The sequence below is a fragment of the Centrocercus urophasianus genome, unplaced genomic scaffold, assembly GCF_019232065.1.
Source record: "Centrocercus urophasianus isolate 14NV4802_14NV808 unplaced genomic scaffold, USGS_Curo_1.0 seq_49, whole genome shotgun sequence".
Classification (NCBI taxonomy): Eukaryota; Metazoa; Chordata; class Aves; order Galliformes; family Phasianidae; genus Centrocercus; species Centrocercus urophasianus.
Genome location: NW_024885077.1, coordinates 889009 through 910058, shown reverse-complemented (window position 1 = coordinate 910058; position 21050 = coordinate 889009). Strand labels below are relative to the sequence as shown.

The window sequence follows — 21050 nt, the reverse complement described above, 5'->3', positions numbered from 1 at the left end:
TCAAATATGGCTTACCATGTCCTCATCAGTCTCCAGGGTGATTTTGAAGATGTCTCCCTGCTCTGTTTGGGCCAGGAAGAAGAACATGGATTTGGTCTTGTGTGTAGCAGAGCAGACAAAAATCATACCTCTCTCTGGGTCATCCAAGTCATTCTATCAAGAAAGAAAGCAGAAACGATTGGTGGAAAAGACCTGTACAGATGTGGTTTTGCTGACTGAAGTATCTCCATTTCACAGGTGCCTGAGAACTGACAGCACACAGAGAAGTCTTCCTCCATTATACCCAGCACCTCTCTCCCCCAAAAGGAAATACATTTCTAAGACCCTGAGACTAAGCTTTCCCCTTCTTTTTTGCCCAGACAACCCCCAAACATCAAAACCAAACACAGCAGTAACACAACCAGATGTTTTTCAGCACCAGGTGTTTAAAGCTCTGTCAGAGAACATAATGATCTGCGGCAGCGAAGGAGGAGAACGAAGCCTTACAAGCAACAGAGCAGCTGTTGAATTCACCTGTATACACAACAGCAGCCATGACTCAACACCTCAAGTCAGCCTACCTTACACTGACAGCACTGCCCCAAGTGCCCGATCAGAGTCCTTGGAGTATTTTCAGCGTCAATCTCAGAGAAGAGACATGAAACCAACTCATCACATCAGGCCATGCCTACCACCATCTTCCCCCACAGATGACACGTGCAGCCATCAAGGCAGATGGAGACTAACAGATTCTTAATCCTGTTCTTATTGCTTTAAATCCTTCCTGATAGTGGCAAATTTACTCAGCAACAACAAAGGAAATCTTATAAAAAGGTAAAGGAGGAATCCCAGAATGCTCACCCGCCTCCTGGGAATTGGGCATCTGATATCCGGCTGGTCACCAAAGTTTTTATAAGTGATGTAGTTTTCTGAGCAGATCAGCACCCCACTGGGTCCATCAGAACCACCAGGGACTGAAACACAACAAGGAAACGTCACTACGAGAAGAACTCTTACCACAGATCTGAACTACTATTTATGAAGGATTTATTTTGGTCCTTTGAAACAGCATAGCTCTTAGTGCTCAGCATCATCCTGAATATATGATTTTTTTCTAAGGAGAAAGAATACAGCTTTCTGTGCAGGCATAAAAACAGGGCAGAATGAACTGAGGCACCAGGAAAAAGAAAAACAAAGCATACATCTCCAAGTAAATTGCTTGTTTCATCCTTTATGTCTCATTCTCACCTAGAAAGCCACGCTGAGCCCAAAATACCACATCAGCAATTTGTCAGTGACTGGCATGTTTGCTTGCTGTCATAATAGCAGATGTTTTTCTGACACATCTTTCATCTAAGAATGTTTATTAAAATGGTCCTGTTGGGAGCCCAGCATAACGGAACACACTACTGAAGGGCAGCAGCAGCAGAGCAAGCAGATCCAGCCCAGTGTTCCTGACAGCTGCCAGCAGATGATATAACAACAGAGTAGGCATACCTAGCTTTCAGCTTCTTTCCACTTGGAGAGATATCTGCAGATCAGCACTTCTTCAAGTTGAAAGTGTTAGCTTTGTATCAAATCCTGGTAGATGGGCCTTTAGAGATGTTTATTTACTGGCTTTTTGCATGCACATCAGCTGCTCAAATCCCATTCAGAAGAGTAGAACAGCACTTACGCATTACCTCAAATTACATTCTTTTGCATCTGTCACCAGATATTAAATTTTGTTTCATATCTAGTTTCTGAACAACGAGACTCCAAGGCAGACACAAGAGAGATGCAGAGCAGTTTGCAAACCTCAGCTGTATCTCCTATTTTTGCGTATTTCCACACGTGAACCATTACTCACAACCAATTAATTTATACTGATGGCTCAAACTGCTAACCAAACAGCTCCTAGCACCTAAAGCATAGCAACACCAGAAAAGGAACCGAACAGACCCACAGTAAAGTGAGAGAGCAGCCAGGTGGGCAGTACCTGTTATAAGGAAGTTGCCATGCTCTTCCAGAGGCTCGCTGTATTTCCTAACTACGTGATTCAAACCCAAGTCCAGCTCATAAAACGTCAAGGTCTGTTGTGTGTTGGCTGCTGCTTCTCCTGTTGGATCGTTGTCTGCTTCCTAAAACACAAAACATGAACACTTCATTCCAGCCACCAACGGCATCTGTGTGTTCTGTGAAAACATTCTAAGACCTGAAATGGCACAAGTGAGAAGCAGCAATTCAAACACACGCAGAGATCATTTTCACTGAAGTCTACAGCAGCAGAGGGAGCTTCACATCCCCAGCAGTGTCTACACAGAGCAAGATCCTCATCAGCTCAAGCCTGTTACCACACAGTAACCATGTCTGCCATCAAACACAGCCTGTGGTTTTCCTTCAGCCTCTAGCCAGTAATCATACCTCCACCCTCTCTGACACACAAGACTTCAGGGCACGTGTAAATTACAACATGAAGGCTTGCCCTGGAGTACAGCTTTAACCTCTGGAACAACAGACCAGACGCTTTTCTTTAGGTGCTTATTCAGACAGCTGACAGGTACACTGTCCAAAGCAAACAACTTGGTCACAATTCAGGCAGTATTTTAACAGCAAAAGGTTTGCTCTTCATGTGCTACTCACTGACAGCACCAAGATGTCTCACAAAAAAGGAGAAGCAAAACTAATATATCAAAAAAGAGTTTTAAACAACATTAAAATGAAGCCCAAAAGAGTTGGCTGAAGGTGCTCCAAAAGGTTCAGGGGAAGAAAACACGTGCAGTTCAGCAGCAACAAGTTAAGAATCACCAAAACAGAAGAGACCTTCCAGCTCTGACTAAAGGTAAGACAAGAACGCAAGTAAGCTCGAGACAAATAAAAGTCATCTCAGACAGGAAAGGCACACAACGCTCCCTGGTTCCACAGACAGGTGAAGCAGGACAGAAGAGAAGTAACAAAGTGCAGCAGACAGCAAAAAGTCACCAAAGTCTTCTCACCTCGTAATCCATTTCCAGACAAGCAAACATTGGGTTTTCAAACCCCACGTCGACTCCGACCACGTGGTAGACCAAGGTATTGGCCTTGTGGGCTTCCAGTGGGGAGGAAATGGTGAGCCGAGCTGCAGCATCTCTGTTTAAGATATACACCAGCTTCTGCTTTTCAATAGCACCTGCAAGAAAAGGGCAGCAATAGTTGGTGATGAGAGCTGTCAAACCTGCATCCCAACACAAACCTCCACAACAGAACGTCAGCATTATTTTGCCGCTGAAATCTGCTATTGGTTACTTATCCCTGTGCCAACAATTATCTTCAAACACCTCACTTTTAGTATTTCAGACTACAAGCAACAAATCCAGCTGTGAAAACGAACTCTGACTCTTTGGGTTAGTTCCAACTAGCCCAGTATTCCACCCATGATAGCTACAGGCAGATCTACCCACGTTCCACAACACAAAACACGATGGACTGCATGGAAACAAGAACAAGTTAAAAAAAAAAAACAGCTTTAGCAAACTAAGGAAGTTCATGCACTCATGTTTATTCTCACTCCACAAGCTTGCCATCCCGTTGGCTGTAAAAACACAACTGCTAGCAATGCTGGTCAGCCAACCAAGTAAGTAAGATGCCTCATGGTAATGCTTAAACTACCAAAGTGTTCTTTCTAGCTATGAAGCCTGATCAGAGATTCATCTAGTTGTCTCCACATTACACGTCAGAGAAGAGACATGAATTCACAGCATCATTTCAGGCTGGAGGAGCTGACCACACCACAGACGGATGGCTGCAGCCCTAACTTTTCTCCCAGACATCACACATCAGGGTTCTGCCTGCTCACCACAAAGCTGGCTGGCTTCTTTCCAGACTGCTTTGGCCCAACATCAGAATTTAATTTGTGCAATTCCATCAGCGTCAAGGAACTATTTCAAGGGTCTGCATTTTCCTTCACACATCTCACAGCCTACCAAACTGCCTGAGAAGAAGTACTTCAAACACACCCGGCAGAAACTTGCTATTAACTCCAAGACAGGAATTAAAACCAAGCAAAAAACCAAGCCTCTAGGTCGACTTACTGATCATGACAGCACGGCCCTTCGGGTCTACGGCCAAGTACTGGCCTGGAACAATCCTGCGACATCCGCTCTTGCCAAAGGTTTCCTGATGAATCTTCTCAAACACGTTTTTGGAAGGCTGGTACTCCAGGATAACAATGCGCCCTGAGTCGCTGCCCACAACAATGTAGTCTTTGGTCCCTCCTGTCAGCCGGAAGGCCATGAGGGAGCGGATGACCCCAAACACTTCCACCGTCAGCAAGGTGTGAACCTTCCCTGTGTTGGGGTCTGGGCGGAGCAGCTCCAAGATCTTGCCCCGGGAAACAACAATTTCTTGTTGTTTGGTTCCTGAGCAATGAGGAACAACACAGCAGAACAAGCAGTTATGATAAACACCGCCAGAAAGATTACAGAATATTTTTCTGTATGTTATTAATGTGGAATATTCAGGGTGACAGAACATCCAAGGGATTTTTGTTTACTGTTGTCAGAGAACTCAAAGCACCAAGCAAGGTGCCCTGTGTTTCACTATCTCTTAACAAATTGTGAAAATAAAATATTAAATTAAATCTGCACATGAAATCAAGCCAAACATTCTCTCTTTCCACACGAACCAATCGCTCAGGTTGCACACTTGGGATCAAATGATAAAACACCTCCAGAAGTAAAAGACTTAACTAAATTGATGCAGAGTAGCTGCAGCAACCAAACACCACAGAAATTCTTTTTCTTCTCTACTGTTTCTGAAAGAGCCTAGGCCAAAAAATGTTACAGGGTAGAAAAAGTTACCTGAGAAGTTGCCATGGATGGCATAGCTGATGCCCGTGGCACGCTGTAACGTGAGGTTGTACAGGAACATGGTGACAGTGGATTCACTTCACTTTCTCGTAGCAGCACTGAATCTGCAACAGGTATTTGTACAGCCAGAATCATTCATGTGGTACAAAAGCAGAACTGATGCTCTCTCATTAATCTGCAGTTCTAACCTTAATCCTTATCATAGAATCATTGAACTGCAAGGTTGGAAACGACCTGCAAGATCATTCAGTCCAATCGCCCTCCCATCACCACTGCTACCACAAGCACTAAACCAGATCTCGCAGCTCTTCATCCAGGCACCTCTTGTACACTATCAGGGACGGCGACTCCACCACCTCCCTGGGCAGCCATTCCAATGCCTGACCACCATCTGAGAGAAAAAGTTCTTATGTCTAAACTAAACCTCCTCTGATACAACTTGCGGCCATTTCCTCGGGTCCTTTTTTTTTTTGCCTGGGAATCCTTCTCAGCAGATTTAGAGCTTACAGCCACTGCTGACCGGCTCAGTGACAGGACGGTGGGGGACTGTTTTAAATTAAAAGAAATGTAGGTTAAGTGTTGGCTGACATCTTTCCCTGAGGGCCCAGGCACAGCTGCCCAGATTAGCTGTGGATATCCAACTCCTAGAGGTGCTCAAAGCCAGGCTGGATGGGCAGTCTGACCTAGTGCCTGATTTAGTGGTTGCCAACCCTGCCTGTGGCACAGTGGGGACCTGGTGATCTCTGAAACCCTTTCCGATCCAAACCCCTCTATGGTTCCATAGCACACCTTCCCGTGCCGTTACTCCTCGGCTGTTCTCTGAGCCCCGCAGCACGGGGCGGCGATTCCCTCCCTCTGGAACAACGCAGGACGAGCACAAGCCGAACAGGCCGCACAGAAACCTCAGTCCTTCAGGCCGCGGAGCGATGGAACCTGCCCTCCGCTCCCGAACCGCCTTCCCCTACACCCGGCCTCAGGATCCGCCTCAGGCTCAGGCCCGGCCCGCCTCACAGCCCGGGCCCCGCGGGGCTCACGGCCGCTCCCACCCCACAAATGACGGCTTACACGGCACTCACTCAGCCGAGAGCCCGCCGCCGGACAGGCACAGCACGGCGGGGCCGTCCCTACCGTGCGGATGGCGGCGGATGCTGCTCCGGCCTAGGCGGGCGCCCCGCCGGCCCGCTCGGCCATCAGCCCTGCGCCTGCGTGCTGCGCTCCCGCGCTTCCTCGCTGGGGCCTTCCTCGAGGCCCGGCGCGCGCGCGCTGTGAGAGGAAGCGGCTGTCTGAGGCAGTGCCTGAATAACCACGGACCGACAGCAGCGTTACCTCGCGCTGAGAGCCTCTAGAAAATTCCCCCAACACGTCAAGGCCTGTTGAATCGAAATAGCGTGGTCATCCCGCTCTTCCAGGCCGAACGGAGACGGTGCGAACTTTCAGGCACGGCTCGGGCAGCCCCACTGGGCCTGAGGGCGGTGGCGACGGCCGGCTGAGCTGCGTCCCGAGATGGCGGCGGGTGGCGATGGCGGCGCGCTGGGCTGTGGACTGTCCATGGAGCGAGTCCGCGCCCTCACCGAGCTGTCCGAGCTGGAGGCCGCTTACAGCCGGCTGTGCGAGGAGGAGGTGCGGGCCGGGCCGTGTGAAGCGCTGAGATGTCGCCTTAGCACTGCCGGCTGACAGCGTCCGTCAGTTGGGAGCGGGTCTGGGCTCGTGTGTGGGGAAGGCTGATCCGCAGAGGGGAGTCGGGTGAGCTCAGCTTAAGGCTGGCAGGTCTGTCTCCGGGAAGCGTCACTCAGCCATCGCAGCATGTTAACACGAGAGCGTAGGGCTGATGTCAGCGTTATCCAGCCCTGAGAGCAGCCGTGCTTCTGCCGTTGTGTTTCAGAGCACCGTGCAGCAGGAGCTGGACGCCCTCCTGGAGCAGCAGGGCACCATCGAGAGCAAAATGGTGGCCCTGCAGCGTATGGGGTGAGTGGTGCCGCTGCTGTGCTGAAGGGACACGTGGACGTTCTCGGGAAAACCCAACCCCTGTGGCTGCAACGGTGTCCCAGTGCTCCCTGAGCTCTGGTAGCTTGCAGCTGTGCCCACTGCCCGGGAGAGCTGTTCCATGCCCACCGTCCTCTGGGCAGAACCTTTCCTTGCCCACACCTCACCCTCTCATGACACAGCTCCACGCTGTTCCGTTGAGCCTTGTCGCTGTCAGAGAGCAGAGCTCAGCACTGCCTCTCTTCTCTCTGTGAGCCACTATAGGCCATAAGGGGCTGTAGGCCATGAGAGGCTGCAGCTGCCTTGAAGCCTCTCCTCTGCTTTGGGGCAGAACAGTCCTAGAGCCCTCAGCAACTCCTCACACACCATGCCCTCCAGACCCTTCTCCATCTCATAGCCTTCCTTTGGATGCTCTTTAATAGCTTTATGTCCTCCTTACATCATGTTGCCCAAACTACACAGAGTGCTTGAGATGTGGCAGCACCAACACAGAGCAGAGCTTCTGTCAGTTCATTGTGGGAAATTAATGTGGGACAGTTCCTTCCATAATCACAACACCTTTTTTTTCTTGTGTTCACTCTACCTGTATTTTTTTTTCATCCAGCCCCAACCTGCAGCTCATCGAGGGGGATGCCCAGCAGCTGGCAGGAATGATCACCTTCACATGTAACCTGGCTGAGAATGTCAGCAGCAAAGTCCGGCAGCTGGATCTGGCCAAGGTGCTTGCATCACTCTTCTTTATTTTAGAGCTAGCTAGTTTTGCTAGCTTATAGGATCTTGCTGCATTCCTGAGTATTGCAGGTTGCAAGAGTAATGTTAGGATTTCCCATATCGCAGCTGCTTCTTCAGCATATTTTTGCAGATTATGGTGAATAAGTCGAGTTTAGCCTCAACTAGTTAGCACAGCGTTGTTAGCTCTTGCAGTGCTGAGGACAGAGGAGGTGGTTGTTGTCAGCTGAGATTGGGCAGGAATCCAGGCTGTCTTTCTGTAGAGATGAGCTCGGAGGCTTCAGATCCCAGCAGCCTGCATAGTTGTGACAGTGCCTCTTGTCTTTGCCTGTTAAGGTGGAGTATGCTCTGTGAACTCAATCTGAGCTTGTGTGGGCAAATGCTTCTCTTCTATCAGATTCACTGGACCTACAACCCTTTTGGGGTTTCTGCTTATGTAGCTGCTCACTGTGTAGAGGAGCATCGCTTTGGTCTGTTTCTTCAGTCTTTTTCCTCCAGGTGCTGTCTTCTGTCTTTTCCTGATTCTCTTTCCCTTGTCCAGCCTGCAGCAGCAAGCCTTACCGGTTGACTTTCTTGCAGAATCGACTCTATCAGGCCATTCAGAGAGCTGACGACATACTAGACCTAAAGTTCTGCATGGATGGAGTTCAAACAGCCCTGCGAAATGAAGATTATGAACAAGCAGCAGCTCATATTCATCGCTATCTGTCTCTGGACAAATCAGTGATTGAGCTCAGCCGTCAAGGCAAGGAAGGTAAGGAGTGTTCATGAGAAGAAGCTGATAAGGCACCTTTCAGTTAGATAACTAGAGGCTAAGTGATTCTTTAGGACAGACAGTCCCAGCCCAGTGGACAAAGCAGAACACTGAATGTTTGCCAAAAGTCTTAGAATGTGATACAGAAACGGACATCAAAGTCTTTGAAGTGTAGTCATGTTTGAATTATCATTAATTGAAGAAGCATTCTTGGCACGAGGTTTTAATAGCTGCCTGGGTAAAGGACAAAACGTACAGTGTAAAAGAAGTGAGGGAGAAGACTGTCAGGGGAACACTTGCAGTATTGCAGTGTGATACTAGGAGAAACAACTGGACGCAGATGAACGAATTGCCCAATCCCTAACATAAATTTCCAGTTGATTTGTTCACAACAGGAGTCCTGTTAGTTGGGTGTACTTCAGACTTACCTTTCTTTGCTGTGACCCACAGAGGGATGCTGGTATACCTTCTGCCTTCTCACCTTTGAGCTGCACAACCTTAGTCTCTCTGTCAGGAGAATAAATAGTCCTTTGTGAGGTGAGAATAGTGTGATGTTACTTCATTTCTTCTCTTGCCTTTCAACAGGGGGCATAATTGATGCCAACCTGAAGCTCCTGCAGGAATCAGAGCAGCGCCTGAAGACAATTGTCACAGAGAAATTCGACACAGCTATGAAGCAGGGAGACCTGCCCCAGGTGGAACGATTCTTCAAGATCTTTCCCCTGCTAGGCTTACATGAAGAGGGGCTGAGCAAGTTCTCAGAGTACCTCTGCAAGCAGGTAACACGTTCTGTGAAACATACAGTGCTGGGGGAAAGCAAAATCCAGTCTTTAGGGTCTTGTCCCTGGCGTGTTAGTTTTTGAAATTAGTATTGGCCCTCAGTTCAGCTCTTCCTCTACCTTTTGCACCAAGGCACCAATCTTGGTGTTTGAATACATAGCCCGCTAGCTGTCTTGTTTCTCCTTTTGTGTCTTCTTTGTATTTGCTGAAAGCTCATAAAGCAGAGCCTGGAAAGAGAAGATCAAGTTTCTGCCTCTCCTTGAACCTTGAGTTTTCCACCAGAGAAGAAAACAATCTGGGGAAGCAGCAGCAACAGTAACTCTTGCAATGGGAATGATAGCAACAGAAATACTGCACTGCACTCAATAGTGCAGGGAACAAGGGCCCAGGCTATGGGATGAGCAATATCTTTGAGTGCTGACTGAACCTGGTGTTGTGCAGGTGGCCAAGAAAGCAGAGGAGAACCTGCAGCTGGTGATGGGGACAGACATGAGTGACCGTCGAGCTGCTGTCATCTTTGCAGATACCTTGACACTCCTCTTTGAAGGTAGTCTTCTCCCTCTTCTCTTTGCCAGTGGATTGAAAATAGTTTATGATGAGATAGTTCATCGATCTAAATGTTTTTTAATTCTAGCTCCATGCCATTAAATGTCCTTTGAGCTATGGGACCATCGTGCTAGAGGGATGCAGGCAGAGATAGCAGACTTGTTTTCCAGCCAGGAGAGAGCATTAGAATAAGCAAGCTTTCCTCTGTACAGCTTGTGCTGGCATAGTGGAATTGCAAAGGATTTTTTTTGCTACCTCCAGGAATCAGTTTCTTTCTGTTCTCTGCATCCTCAAAACAAATGGGTGTTCCCTAAAGGATTTTTCAGGCACACAGCTCTCCAGACAAACAAATCAGATCCCTTAAAGTTGAGCATCTCTCGATGCCTCCAGGCCTGGCTCTTCAAGGAGGACCGTGGCAGCTTGAAGGGAGAGAGAGGAACATGAATGCTCTGTGGGGATGTTGCCAAAGACAGTAATTGAGATCCCATGATGATTAACCCGCCTTCTCTATTGTATCTGCTCTAATTCCAGGCTGCAGCGCTGCCAAGCCGCTCTCAGCCTGGCACCCGTGCTGCTACTGAAGGCCCTTAGAGCTACTGGGGCTTTCTTGGCAGTAGTGATAGGAGAGGGGGAGTGTTGCTATCTCTCGGAGCAGAGAGCATGTGAGAAGAAAGCAGTCTTAGAGAGATCCCTTCTTGGTGATGAGCTTTTTCTCCTAAGAGCTCCTGCCTTCACTGACTTTTGCCCTCTTGCTCCACCTGACAAAAAAAGAGCAGAGCTTTCCGTAGGCTCATTTTCCTAGCATTATTCTTCTCCCATAGCCTGGTGCTGAAAGCTAGGATTGTGTTTGGATGATCCCTCTGGGATTAGCCTGCATGGCTTCCTTCTGTGAAAGCTTCATTCTTTTGATTTTTGCATCTTTGTATCTTGCTGGTTGGAGGGCAGCTGACCCATGGCAGGAGCTCTTTAGGAGGAGAGATGGCTTTCAACCCCCAGAAAACTTAGGCCATAGCCCTGCAATAAACAGGAGAGAAACCAGAAGGCGTTGCATGCAGAGAGAAGGTGCTGTGATTAGGGGGTGGTGATGACAGGCCTCCAGTAAGTCACTAGAGAGCAGCTGAACGGTCTGGCCTGTTTATCTGGAGAGTGAGTGATCCCCTGCCTGAGGACCTGAACAGCTCTGCTTTGGGTCTAGGCTGGATGACAGCTCCTTGTGGCTCTTTGCTCCTGAGAGAACAAAATCCATCTTGTTGCTTCCTCTCTGCCTGCAGGGATTGCTCGTGTTGTGGAGACCCACCAGCCCATTGTGGAAACCTACTATGGGCCGGGGAGGCTGTACACCCTCATCAAACACCTGCAAGGAGAATGTGATCAGCAGGTGGAGAAAGTGGTGGAGAAATTTGTCAAAGAGAGGGACTATCACAGACAGGTCAGTGGGTGTGATTCTGCCTGGCATAGCCAGACATAGCCTCCATCCAGCTCTGCAGGGGTACAAGTGCTGCAGTGGTGGCAAAGTTTGACCTTGTCTGTTGAGAGAAACACTGCTTTGCTCCATACTTGCAACTGATGGCTGAAGCAGTCCAGCTTGCAGCTGTCCTTTTTGTTGCAGAGGATTCATTGTGAGCATGATAAATGGACCCTGAACACAAAGGACTTTTCTCTGCACGTCTGCAGGGTGCTTTCAGTACACCCTCCCCACTGTCTTATTTCTGCTCCTGTCTGTTTGATGGAGGTCTGCTGTGATCATCTCATGGTTACACACCCTGGTGCCTCTATTGGAGTTCCCATCCCACAGCCCTTCCTGGCAAGCTGAGCTCTGTCTCAGAGGAAGAGGTGAATTGGTTCAATTCCCAGGGCGCTTTCTGCAGTGCAGTCATGTTGCCCTCCTTGGGCAGGCAACTCCTTAGGCTGTAGCATGAGAAGGAACTCCCAGGTTGGCAGCAGAAGTATTGATGATGTTGCATTTTTGTGATTGCAGTTCCAGCAGGTTCAGAACAGCATGATGAGAAGTTCTTCTGCAGAGAAGATTGAACCGAGGTAAAAACAAAACTTCTTTTTACTCTGATCTTCCTGTCTTGATCTGTCATTAATGCTACTTAGCATTTAGATAGCTCTTCCAGAGCCTCTTCCAGAGGCTTTGCACCTACTAAAGCCTAGCATCCAATTGTTAGGTACCCTTCACTGCCCTTAAAAGACAGCTTCTGTGGTGGTGCTTTACTTTGCTTTCTCTTTATTCTAAATCTTGGCCTTGTGTGTTGCTGGAGGTCTGGGAGTACCACTGCTTGTGAAGGACAGAGGCTTTATTTGGCTCTCCTGACTGCTTTTAATGATGAGAGTGCAGTCCTTGGATCCCATGAAACAGAGCAGTTCCCTGGGTGGATAATTTGTGTCAGATTCCAGAATAAATCCTTGGATCTTATTAATTCTGTACTGCTGCTGCAGTGACTGTAACGGTAGTGTCTTGCTAATAAACTGAAGTGCTCTCAATCTCTGCCCTTTTCTGTCTTGAATGCTTGCATAGCTCCTAAATAAGGCCATTTGAAAGTGCCATCTGGCATTGCATGATTTCTAACCATGCCTTGAAAGAAAAGCAATGTTTGTTGAACACGATACGTCTGTGAGCCTGCATGACCACTCATTTCAGTGACTATTTAGTGATCTGCTCACTGTTTGAGTAAATGTGGACGCATCCCCTTTCTGAGCTTTTGTTTTCCATCCATAAAATAAGCATAATGGTTTCTTGTCCCACTTTTGTTCGCTGGGAGGCTGTGAGCAGTATGTGCAAAGTGCTTTCGTGCACATTAATAAAAAAGCTGCTGATGTGACAGTATTTTTTTCATAGCTCTCTCACATCTGAACACTACATTCTGCACTGTCGTGTGCTTCCTTGATTTCAAGTTTCCTGGGCTATTCAGCCTGAACAGATCTTTCAGCATTTTCAGAAGAACAAGTGACTCTGGAGATGACGGGGACCAGGCATTTCTAACAGCAGGGCTCACAGAATGATGGCAAAGCCGAGGCAGGAAGGGACTGATGAAAGTCTCAGGTCTGTCCTCCCACTCAAAACAGGGCTGATTTTGAAGTGGTATCAGGCTGTTCAGAGCCTCGTGATGATTTTAATGTGGTTGCTCTCACGTCCATGAGGGAAACAAAGAACGTTCTCTAATGATTTTCTCAGGACATTTCGATTGTCACATGAGATGGCAGCATGCAGTCTGCTTTAAAGTACTTTAGCAGATGTGAACCTAGTGCCTACATGAGGCTGGGCACAGAGCAGGGAAGTGCTGCTGCTGCTAGGGCAGACTCAGCCTGGAAACCTGCTGTAAGGACAGCTGCTGTTGGCCTGCTTTGCTGCAGGGCGACTGACAAGATAAGCTGCTGAGCCATTCCATCCTGGCAGCGCTTGTCTGCTTCCCAGCATAACCTGTCTCCATTTAATTCAGCTGAGGTAGAGAGTTGTCAGGGCAAGAAGCAACCCTCCATGCAAACAAGCTCCCCAGATGTGTTTCAAAGCAGGGTTGGTGTTATTTGCACGTACCAGTTATTCTGCTGAGCTCTGCCACTCGATAGCACACATGGAAATGGGCAGTATTGATCTTGTAGTAAAACAGCAGAGAACTCGCTGCTTATCTGAGCTAAACAAGTGCCCTCCTTTTGTACACCTGCAGCCCTGACTCTTGTTATGTCCCTTGCAGGGAACTTGACCCGATTTTAACAGAGGTCACCCTGATGAATGCCCGCAGTGAGCTCTACTTGAGGTTCATCAAGAGACGAATAGTAGCTGATTTTGAGGTGGGAGACTCCATGGCCTCTGAGGAAGTAAAGCAAGGTAATATCTTGAATGCCAATGTTTGCAGGCTATCTGTTCCTCACAGCTGTCCAGAGTGGGGATGTGTCCAAGTTAGTATCAGAGCACTGACACCAGCTCAGGAAAAGTACTTTGAAAGCACTCCGTAGAAGATAAACCAACTTTTGGAATGCCTGCAGAGCATAATAAATGAGGTTTCCAAAGAAAGGGAGAGCCCTTTGGGCACTGAAGGCACTGTGGCAGACTCCACAGAGAGAATAGGCCTAGGGTTTTGGTATGCACAGAGCTCTGGAAGTCATATAGGTCACCTGCAAAAGTCAGCTAGGCTCTCTTGGCTCCACAGTTGAGGCCTGTGGTTTATTCCAGGTTGAGCTTTGCAGGTGTGTGCCTACTGGGCAGGCAGCAAGGGGATTAGGTGGAACTGTCTTCTGTCTCTTGGCTGATAGTTCTCTTTTGTGTTCTGTAGAACACCAAAAATACCTGGACAAACTCCTCAACAACTGTCTGCTGAGCTGCACCATGCAAGAACTCATTGGCTACTACATCACCATGGAGCAATATTTCATGAGGGAGACTGTCAACAAGGTAGAGCGCAGACTGCTGCTTGCCATAGCTGTGCCACTGGCTGAGATTTACATGCATGCTCCACAATCTTCTGCTGAACACTCCTAGAGAGGGAGATTTGTACACAGGAGGACTGCAGAGGTTGGGAATGTCTCTTGTTTCCCTTGGCCTTGAAAAGCTCCAAACATACCCCTGTGTATGGGAAGTGTCTGCTTCTGTGCTTTGGCAGGGCTGGCAGCCAGTCCCACCTTCTGGGCGCTCTCTCCTTGGCCAAATGTAGCTGCTGACTCTGGTCCATTAGCCTCACACTGCTCTCCTCCCTCCCTCTGCTTACACAGCTGTAGTGGCTGCGGAGCCAAAGCTGTATCAGGAGGTTATGAAGCAACTGCTCCAAGCATAGCTTGCAAGATAGGTTTGTGTTGAAGGTCGTGCTGGCAGTGCAAAGCACATTGTTTCTGTCAGCCACTTCTATGAGCCTGCAGACCCATGTTTCCCATAGCTGATGCTTAGTTATTGGCTTTGAAGAGCAACTTCTGTTCCACAGAGGAACTTTTCGGATGTGGTGTGGAGGTGAGGGGCTTGAGTGGTCAGATCTTCCAAGCCTACAGGCTACTGAAAACTAGGGTGAGTGATGCCAGCCCACAGATGGCTCAGTTCAGCTCAGGGTGAAAAGAGAAAGCTGGCAGCATTCCACGGTTTGGTCTCACAGCGCTGCTCTGGGAGCACACAGCTGAGCTCAGAGCACTGAGACAGGCTGTTCTTCGCAGGCTGTTGCCATGGACAGCTATGAGAAGGGCCAGCTCACCTCCAGCATGGTGGATGATGTGTTTTATATAGTGAAGAAGTGCATTGGGCGTGCTCTATCCAGTTCCAACATAGACTGTCTCTGTGCCATGATCAACCACTCCACCACCGAGCTGGAGTCTGACTTCAGGTAATGAAAATACACCAGATTCATCATACCTTACTTTCCCCTCACGTTCTGCAAACAGTGTTTGCTGGCAGATGGTCTTCCTTGTGTTCTAACCTTTGATCCTTTGTCATCTCTGTGGAGATGTAGTAGGAGGCAGCATCAGGCATACTTTTCTCACAGTAGCAGCTGCAGGATGATCATAAAAGAGAAACAGGAATCTTGTGGCCCAAAATCCCCATGAGACTGTCCCCACGTGGTAGTGCTGGGATGCACAGTTGCTCTCTGGGTTGCCCACAAGCCTGCTTAGTTCCGTTGTGACTTGAACAACTTCAGGGTGGTGCTGCAGAAATTGACCTACTGCTGTTTCTCTTCCCAGCGTGGGAGTGGAGAGCTGTGGCTGAAGACAGCAGATAACTGCAGGAAGGATTTTATTTTTATGTCAGCCTTTCATCTTATGTTCTGGCAGGGGATACCTGCAGCCCTGCATTGTCCCTGTGAAATTCTACTTTTTCAGGCCCAAGTGCTGTCCCTTGACACAGTGCACAGCACTGTTGTTTTCTTGCAGCATTTGCTGAGTATGTTCTGCTTGCCCCATAGGGAGGTTCTGTGCAACAAGCTGAAGCAGGGCTTTCCAGCAACGACCTTCCAGGACTTTCAGAGAGGCGTCACCAGTGCTGTGAACATCATGCACAGCAGTCTGCAGCAGGGCAAGTTTGATACAAAGGGCATCGAAAGCACCGATGAGGCCAAGCAGTCCTTTCTGGTGAGTTTGTGGCTGTCCTGGTGTCGGAGTTGGGGTAAGGACAAAAACAGTGGGGAACTCTCAGGAATGGGACCGGTGCAACCAGCTCTGCCTGGATCTGCTTTCTCCTTTCAGCCAGCTCTACAAAGACAGTAGGAGAGACTGAATGCTTTCATTTCATTAAACTCTTGGTTACAGGTATCTTGATGCAAAGTGCTTCAAATGTCAGTTCTCGTACCAGAACTCCTCCTTCACCTGTCAGCTTGCCTCATATCCCTGTCTGCACAAATCTCAGATAGTTCTGACAGTTGGTTTGGCTTCAGCAGGTAGAGAACAGTCTGTTCAGTGAAGAACAGACATTCATCTGGCAGGAGGGTGCTGATTTTTCCTACGTATGCATGCCTTCCCTGTTTGTCTGGATGTACTGTGTATAAACCATCACCTTCAGCTGCTCACGGATGGTTGTTCTTTGTGACAGTCACATAAAGAAACTGGGGGTACATGCATTCTTCCATCACATTTGAGGCTTTGCTGCAAAATCATGGACAGAACAAGGAGAAAGAATTGGACTAATCTGACTCGAACTTTCTACCAACAGTGGGAAATTCCAATGAATTCCACTTGCTTTTTTTTTTTTTCCCCAGGTGACCTTAAACAACGTGGAAGTCTGCAGTGAAAACATCATGACCCTGAAGAAGACTTTAGAGGTTTGCTCTACATTGTTTACTGTTTTTTTTTTTCCCCATAATCAAACATGTAATATCCTCCCTTGTAGGGTCAAATAAGTCACCTGGACTTTGCTTTGCCCAAATTCCTGACATCTGCCCTCCAACCTTAGGAAAACAATTCAGAGCTGTCAGAGCTCAGTAGCATCAGTGGTGTACCTTGGTCTAACTGGAAATACCAGTTCCTTCAGGTTGACCAGTAAAATAAAACCATTTGATTGTGGTTCCCTGGTGCGGGGTGATATTGCCTCTGGCTTCCTTTCTTGCTGTTCTCTCCCCTGCTGGAGTCAGCAGCTTCAGCAAGGGCAAGAGTTTGGTGTCTGTCTTTGCCTGCAAGCATGCTGGTGGGCAGCCAGAGCTTGACAGTGCACAGGGATGGAGGCAGCCTGGGTTATTAATTTGCAGCATGCTTGTGGATCTCTTTCCTGCAGAGCGACTGCGCCAAACTGCTTAGCCAAGGCTTTGGGGGTGAACAAGCACAAGCCAAGATTGATAGCTGCCTCTCTGACATGGCTGACGTCTCCAACAAGTTCCGTGACCTCCTGCAGGTGAGCATTGTGTTACTGCTGGCCCCCAGCACTGGGGGAATCATTTCAGCCCAAGGCCTGGGCCTTGTCCGGCTCTAGGAGTGCTGGATAAAGAGTATGGGAGGAACCAAGCAATCAGTTTTGAAGCATGCAAACAGCTCCAACCCATTTGCACAGCTGCGCCAGTTGGGAGCTGTATAAAAAACACTGGAAGCAGCTGCAGAGCCAGAAGGAATGTCACTCCTTTTGCCTTCACTCAGCACAAAGTAGTTGGTCCAGAATTTTCAGGAAAAAGAATATTAATAGCATTTCCCTCCTCCATTCTCCCTCGTGGCTCAGCATGTCATCACATTAGCCAGAGCCCCACCAACTAGTGCTGAAGAAGGAGATTTGGTCAAGAGGCAGCTGCTCTTCTCCCAGGTTTCTCCTCCTTTCCATCCCCAGCACGGGCAGAAGGCTCTCTGGCTAAAGCCAGTGTCCCTGAGTCATGCTGGGGCCTACTGCCCCAAAGTTTCACCGTGGCCGCTGACAGGGAGGGGAGCAAAAAAGCCTGACGCCTCCACAATAAAGAAGCCAAGCAAAAGAGGATATTTTTAACCAGGTTTGCCACTGACTTTGTACTTCACAACAGGGCCAGATCGTTTCTTGTTTGGCTTTGTAGTTCGCTGTGGGCAGATGCCTTCAAATCAGTAGTGCAAGCAAATTCTCATAAGGCTTGTGGTCAGCACTGAAACCAAGCAGCTCATGAATAAAGAGTAAAACTCTCCAGTTTAGTGGTAGTGCAGCATTAAAACTGGCTGCAGAACAACCAAGAGGCTGAGCAGCAAGCTTCTATGCTGAGTCACACGCATTGAATTTGCCTTGGAAAAGGGCAATTGCCAGCAGGGCCTGCTCATAAATGGCAATTTTAGTTAAAAACCTTAATCAAATGCCAGGTAGGATTGGTACCCAAGTAGTTTCATGCTGGGTGAGCTTTCTTGACATCTTGCTGAGCCCAATGGGGGTGTCTGGCAGGAGGGGGCTTTCGGAGGACTCTCGCATCAGAGCGGACAGAACAGCCTTTGCTGACAGCCTGCTGCTCAGGGGAGATGGCATATGCTGGGTCTATGATTAATTCAGGGAACTAGCTGTGGTTACAGCTTTCATCCTCCTTTTAGCTTCTCCTACTGAGCTAAGCTGCGCTGTAGGTGGGAGGCAGCAGTTGAGTCCGACTGCAGCGTCCTCCAGGCTGGAACTGCGTGGAGAGCTGGTGTTTGCCTCCTCCCCTGCCCTGGTGGGATGGGAACTGAACAGCTCTCCCCTCAGGACACTTCTGTAGCAGTGCGGGCAGGGCTGAGGCAGCACAAGCTTTCAGAGCAGGCTGCATGTCAGCACAGTGCCAGCTTCTGGGCCGTTGTCCTTCCCTTTCTTATCACTGTGGTGTCCGTGTAACCATTTGGCACCAGAAGGGCCTGGGTCCAGCTCTAGGATTTCTTGGTTTAGTTTCACTATGGAAGGCTGTGGGTCAGTTTCTCCACCTCGCAGGAGGATGAAAGCAGCAACAAAGCAGCTGTGCTGTAGAGGTTATGTATTGTTGGACTTAACCATGCTCAACTGCCCTCCTGTCCCCTTCTTGTCCCCCTCAGGAAGGTGTCAATGACCTGAACAACACAGCCATCAAACCCCAGGTGAAGCCATGGATCAACCTATTCCTCTCCATCTCCCACAGCATTGAGGAGGTAAGGCTCATGGTTGTCTGCTTCTAGCTGTACTTGTATGCTCTCATTCCTCTCAGTTCTCTGCTGCTTTCTCATCACAGAGAACATCACACTGAAATAGCCAAAAGATGATCAGCGTCCCAGCCTGGAAAAGAGTATTTAGCTTGAGAGGAATTTGAGGAAACAAAAGGAATGTAGTTTGCTCTGGAAGGGACATTCCTCCCTCTCTTCCTTCTTTACAGCATGCCATGTGAACTACCTTTTTTTCCTTTTTCAATGTCAGGAAGAATTCAGTGACTATGAAGCTAATGATCCCTGGGTCCAGCAGTTCATTGTCCACCTGGAACAGCAGATGACAGAGTTCAAGGTGAGAGGAAGGGAAGGGATGTGGCAGCCTGCCAGGCTTCAGCCAGACCTTAGTCAGGCACCTTCCAACCCTTGCCCTGCTCAGTGGAACAGAGGACAGATGTCCTCAGATCACTTGCAGGGCTCTTAGAGACTTCTATGGCATTCAGAGGCTGTTTGTAGGCCCTGCATCCCTGGGTTGCTTTTGCTGGTGATGTCCACTCACTGAGAGTGTAAATAAGAGTGGTTTTTATGGAAAAGCTGTCTTAGGCTGGGGTTACATGGTCTGCTGCTGTTGAGAGTGACACAGCTTTCTGCTTCTAGGCTGGACTGTCACCAGCAATTTATGATAACCTTACTGGCCTCATGACCAGCCTCATAGCCACGGAACTGGAGAAAGTGCTCCTCAAATCCAGCTTTAACAGGGTGAGTGAAACACTGCTCCCTTCTTCATAATATGGTTGGCTGTGGCTACTCCATAAAATCCTTGTTATCCTCCAAGGAATGAGGCAGAGCAGAGGAAGATGCTACCTTCAAGAAAGCTCTGCTGCTGCCACCGACCAGCTCAGGGAGATCTTGCATTTGTGCACGCAGGAGTAAAGCATATTGGGAAGTTAACAGTGCTTCCTTGGTCCTTGCAGCTTGGTGGTCTGCAGTTTGACAAGGAGCTGAGGTCTCTCATAGCCTACCTCACCACGGTCACCACCTGGACCATCCGCGACAAGTTTGCACGTCTTTCCCAAATAGCCACCATCCTCAATCTGGAAAGGGTAAGCTGCACGTGCTTTTGGAGTTACTGGGCTCAGCCAGGTGTTATCACAGATGTGGAGCAGAGAGAAACTGGAAAACCTGCCCGTAATGCTCTAACGTGATGGAAAACACAGCAATGACAGCAGGGTAGCAGAGTCCCAGGGTGCAACAAGTAAGGATATGCCAAGGTACAGAAGTGCACTGGATACAGAAACAAAGGAAAAATGCTGCTTACCTTTAGAAAGCCTCAGCTAGGTAGGGAGATACCTTTGCCAACCCTTAAATAAGATCTGGGAGAGGGTGGATCCTGACTCCACCCCCTTTCAGTCACTCAGGTATATTGCTTGCACCTGAGCTTCCCTGGGTTGGCCCTGCCTTCCCACCAGGTGCTCCATCACTGGTTCAAACTGTCACTTAGCATTTCTGTTACACTGCCCCATACCTGCCAGGTGTTTCTGAGCAGGAAATCCTGCCTGTCCCCGACACATCTGTCACCACAGCCAAAGTTTGAGCTCACCCTGAAGGCAGCTGGTGCTGTTTCCTGCAGGTGACAGAGATCCTGGATTACTGGGGCCCCAACTCGGGCCCGCTCACCTGGCGCCTCACTCCTGCAGAGGTCCGGCGGGTGTTGGCTCTCCGAAAGGATTTCCGTGATGAGGACATCAAGAGGCTGCGCCTGTAGTTCTCTGCACACGAGCACCCTGAAGGAGGTAACAGCAGGAACACTGCAGCCCTGGTGCTGCCCTAAATCCCCCCTGGGGCTATAGCTGGCTGTTGGATCTTGTGAGTTTGGGGTGATGGCCGTCCAGGGCAGGGGAAGAAGAGCCTCTGTCCTTCTGAGGGACCAGAAATAAGGCAGCAGAGGACTCTCACACTGAGAGCAATGTGACACATGCTAGGTGAATGGACAGGGATGTGCTAGTGCATTGCTCCTTTCATTCTGCTTCCCTGTGTGAGACCACAGAAGATCCAGGAAATTCAGGGTTGCTGTGGAATGTTTTCATTATGGATCTGTACAGATTGCTCTGCCTGTGCCCCCGTGGTGGCGTTTGCCCTGCTTTCTGCAGAGAGGCTGCAGCCACATTCCTTCTGTTCTGCTCGTTTGTGGGTCAGCTCTCTCCCTGGTGGTGGTGGGGACTGTGCAGTAGCAGAAGCAGCCTGCTGCGAGGCAGGAATGGTGGTGGGGGCAGGGTGCTTGGAAAATCACCAGCAGGCCTCTCGAGGAAGGAGGGTCACGGCCCTGCTGGCTCTGTACAGATACACTATAAATAAACTGCGCCTGGCTGAGCAGCGACCTTGGGCTGCGTGTGCGTGCCTGGAGGGAGCTGGAGCAATGGGAGATGAGCTGTTCACTGTGTCATCATCTCTTCTGTACTGCGCCA

General features: G+C 49.0%; 2 protein-coding genes and 1 non-coding gene across 6 annotated transcripts in view; 1 reads left to right on the top strand and 2 right to left on the bottom strand.

Moving 5' to 3' along the window:
* Positions 1–6017, bottom strand: part of SF3B3 (splicing factor 3b subunit 3) — a 28261-nt gene extending 22244 nt beyond the window's left edge. Inside the window, exons 1-7 of one of the 4 annotated variants that reach the window (XM_042834754.1) lie at positions 5934–6017; positions 4797–4909; positions 4029–4355; positions 2955–3127; positions 1958–2099; positions 841–953; positions 16–153 (exon numbers count right to left, since the gene is read on the bottom strand). In XM_042834754.1, coding sequence (XP_042690688.1) covers positions 16–153; positions 841–953; positions 1958–2099; positions 2955–3127; positions 4029–4355; positions 4797–4866 — 963 coding nt within the window. In that variant the 5' untranslated portion in view covers positions 4867–4909; positions 5934–6017. Of the gene's footprint in view, positions 1–15; positions 154–840; positions 954–1957; positions 2100–2954; positions 3128–4028; positions 4356–4796; positions 4910–5594; positions 5725–5870 lie in introns of those variants that run through there. The other 3 variants (XM_042834755.1, XM_042834756.1, XM_042834757.1) reach the window with 3 other exon arrangements.
* LOC122169069 lies at positions 3629–3710 on the bottom strand. Its single transcript, XR_006171461.1, has one exon. It is a non-coding gene; the product is annotated as a small nucleolar RNA SNORD111 (small nucleolar RNA).
* A 294-nt stretch (positions 6018–6311) lies between the features above and the next one.
* On the top strand, positions 6312–20960 carry COG4 (component of oligomeric golgi complex 4). Its single transcript, XM_042834778.1, has 19 exons — positions 6312–6425; positions 6688–6770; positions 7393–7507; positions 8097–8271; positions 8857–9050; positions 9493–9598; positions 10869–11026; positions 11576–11634; positions 13293–13426; positions 13872–13990; positions 14737–14903; positions 15480–15645; positions 16269–16331; positions 16781–16897; positions 18502–18594; positions 18857–18940; positions 19243–19344; positions 19560–19688; positions 20216–20960. The coding sequence occupies exons 1-19, from the start codon at positions 6354–6356 to the stop codon at positions 20348–20350; spliced, it is 2271 nt and encodes a 756-aa protein (XP_042690712.1). The 5' UTR covers positions 6312–6353; the 3' UTR covers positions 20351–20960.
* Positions 20961–21050: the final 90 nt, after the last annotated feature.